Genomic DNA, 3474 nt, shown 5'->3' on the forward strand with positions numbered 1-3474 from the left:
AATAACTAATTGAAAAAATTAATCGGACCGCGGCTCAAATTAAAGGCTTCTAATTTCTCTACAATCTTTATTTGAAACTCATCTTTCTAAAAAGCTTATGTTGCCTTCTAGAACTAAAAACTTGGTTTTTGCCAGCTTTGGGCCTCCCCTATTTGTTAACGCACACTTTTTCGAAGTTATACAGAAATGCTTAAGTTTTCCCCGGCTACAACAAGGAACAACTCCAGTCCGGCGAATAATTTATGTCGGGAAAATTCTCTACCGACTGGACCATTATGAAGAAAACATTTTATGACTTTTTGCAAAAGCCATAAAAAATGGAAAATGCAATTAAGCTTCATGTGGGAGTCGGTACAGTAGCTTATCGGCCTCAGTTAGTGAATTAAAAATACACCAACTCGGGGTACAAATAATGGTGAAAGCGTGTGGGAGTATTGCGTGTTTATCCAGAATCCAGAACATTAAAACGACTGTACGAATGATATTCTCGTTGTGTAAATGTATATATATATATATGCGTGTATTTACAATGTGCGACTTAAGTCAGTCGCACATGTTTCAGTCGGGATTTTGGTCGTGGAGAGACATGTTGAACGCGGGAAACTGCACACGGTCCGAAAATAACTGCGACTGATGTGTTTTTTTTGTGATCCTCCGATCCGAGAGTCGCGTCTTCTCTCCCAATCCGTTATTATGGGTTAAGAATAAGTGTGGACGGTAAAAAATAGAAAAAAGACTCATTCGTGACCATTAAAGTGCGGCTAAAATGCGACATGTTCTTTTTATGTCGCAAGTGCAACAGCGGATTTTACCTTTGTGCAGGATACCGTTGCATTCTACTGCTACTGCAGTATCTCTTTGGATTTCTAGCTTTCTTGTCCTATCGATGTTGCGCGTTAGATAGCGAAGGATTTCAAAAGAATTGTAAGTCGCTATAGTAAAAAAAATCTATGCACTAGATCAACAATGCCACACAAGGACAATCTGTTTTAATAAATAGCAAAAGTTGTGTTGCAGAGTAATGCCCCAAAGTAACCCTTTAATTGTAACGGTCAGCTAGTTTTAGAATACTTATTGTATTATGAGAGGAGATAGTCGCACCGATTATTTTGCCGTGTTTGTTAGCAGAAACTTAGTTTAACTGCTTCTGACGTCTGATGAAATTTAACAAAGCTGTGGTAATAAAAATCAAAATCATCAATAAAGTACTAACTTCCAAGATTCTTCATAAAAATACAGTGTAAACTATATATAACAACACTTAAGGGAGTGAACATTTTTCGGCGTTATAAAGAGTGGTCGTCAAATGGAGAGAAATAAAAGATATTATTTTACTATTCTATAATAATATGCATTTACCAATATAGTAGGTACGCGTTTAGTCTGTTATCTTCGTTTGATGTTTTTTGCAGCTCCAATATTTTAATTGTATTTTGTTACGTATCTTACTCATATCTTGAGTTACTGCTGGATCAATTTGATTATATAAAAAGTATTTTTTTTTATTTCGCTGCATGAAGTGCTTGNAAAGCAAAAAAAAAAGTAAGTTCTTTTTTGTTTCATTCAATTATTTTATACGACCGAAAAACTGAAGAATAAATAATCGGCTTGCGATAGACTTTTTGGTCTTTTCCCTTTTATGTATGCCATTTTTGCACTCGTGATACCATAAGGGAGAACGTAGTCGGCTTTTGACCTAACTATCATGAATTTTGAACAGGTCAATATCCACTGTTCACCTCGTTCCGATAGCTGTTTCAATGAAAATACGTTTTATCTTCGGATCACGTATGCATTTTCACCAAACGTTTCGCGGAGCTACTTGCAAAAATTTGTACCAACTTGATAATCGATAACACACACACAACATTTGAACATTGGGACTTATACTTTATAATAACGTTTAAATTCTTGATCAGATATTTATCGAACCAACCGAAAGCGGATTGCGATTTCGATCTTATTTACCTCATCAATATGTTGCAGGCAGTCTCGATACATTACTGGTCAAACTGAACGCTCAAAATATATTAGTAGTAACAAATATAAATACTTACATATAAAGATAGGATACGAAAGATTAGAAGAAGTGGGTGATTTTAAGTGTCTAGGAAGTCAGGTAAGTCAGTAGTAAGGATATAAAGCAGAGAATAGCGCTGGGTTGAGTCGTTTTCAATAAAAAGAAGTCACTTCTATACTCGCGAACGGTTAATTTAGAAATTCGAAAAAGATTGTTAAAGGTGTATGTTTGGAGCACGGCGCTGTACGAGTGCGAAACATGGACGGTGGGCGCCGCAAAAAACAGGTTACAAGCGTTAGAAATGTAGTGTTACAGACGACTGATGAGGATACCGTGGATAGAGAAGGTTAGAAATGAAGAGGTATTAGAATGAGTAAGAGAACAGAGGGCTCTATGGAAGTCAATAAGAAATAAGCGAGATAGGTTGGTAGGACATCTTCTCAGGCACGAAGGTCTAGTCAGAGATGATAGAGGTAGACCTAGATTAGATGTTCGCAAATAGTTAAGGATATGTGTTGTTCTAGTTTTAGAGAAATGCGAAGATTAGCTCAGGATAGGAAAGAGTGGAGGAGTGTGTACAACCAGTCTTAGGACTGATGATTTTACGATGATGATGATGATGATGATGATGGTACGTCCGTGTTTGGGTTACAGAAAGTCATATGTGTAGTAAATTTCAACTTAATCGGCCCAGTAGATTCGGAACAAATTGACTGTGACAGACGAGCAGATAAACCCGAGTTTTCCTACAAGGGCAAACCCGAGTGATCCTACAAGGGTTCCGTTTTTTATTGGGACGTACGGAACCCTAAAAACTAACGAAGTTAACCTCATTTTAAAAAAGCAATATCGTCGCGTAGTTTCTCGGAAGTGCAAAACCGTTGGTACGTTTGATTCTTTTTTTTCTTGTTATTTTGCGACACTGAAATATTAAATTTGAAGTCTGCTTAGCATTTTCTGTCTCGGTACATTTGCATTTTTTTCTCTGAAATGCAAACTGGCAACTCACGCTCCTAATTGAATCAAAACTTTCCCCATTTACTTTCTAATCGAATGAAGTATGCTACCGTGGACCAGTTTGTATTTTAAAAAGTCCTCCGTAGACGCAGCCTCCGATTCCAATAACATAAACAAGATCGATGTTCCTGAATGGAATGTGAATTAAACCTAATGGAAATCCTCTGCTCTTCCCTAAGGTATTAACAAGAAAAAAAGTATCCTCTACTCTAGATACACACCGACTCTGCGACAGGCGAAAAAATAATAGAAAAATAATTTCTATATTAGATTACGCTAAGTAGGTTTCCATATACATTTAGTTCCAAGTGGATAAACCAAGATGAAAGTACAAAAAAATGCTTTAGTGAAAATTAGACAGACGCACTGAGGGTCCAGCAGGAAATATAAGCTTTAAAATAATATAGAAAATTAATTTTTATGATTAGAAGTTACTT

General features: G+C 36.4%; 1 protein-coding gene across 1 annotated transcript in view; it reads left to right on the forward strand.

Moving 5' to 3' along the window:
- The first annotated feature begins 563 nt into the window (after positions 1-563).
- The window catches only part of LOC108732380 (hemicentin-1), a 65354-nt gene continuing 62443 nt past the window's right edge, over positions 564-3474 (forward strand). Inside the window, exon 1 of the mRNA XM_018463147.1 lies at positions 564-924. Coding sequence (XP_018318649.1) covers positions 774-924 — 151 coding nt within the window. The 5' untranslated portion in view covers positions 564-773. The remainder of the gene's footprint in view (positions 925-3474) is intronic.

The sequence above is a fragment of the Agrilus planipennis genome, unplaced genomic scaffold (assembly GCF_000699045.2).
Source record: "Agrilus planipennis isolate EAB-ADULT unplaced genomic scaffold, Apla_2.0 scaffold73, whole genome shotgun sequence".
Lineage (NCBI taxonomy): Eukaryota > Metazoa > Arthropoda > Insecta > Coleoptera > Buprestidae > Agrilus > Agrilus planipennis.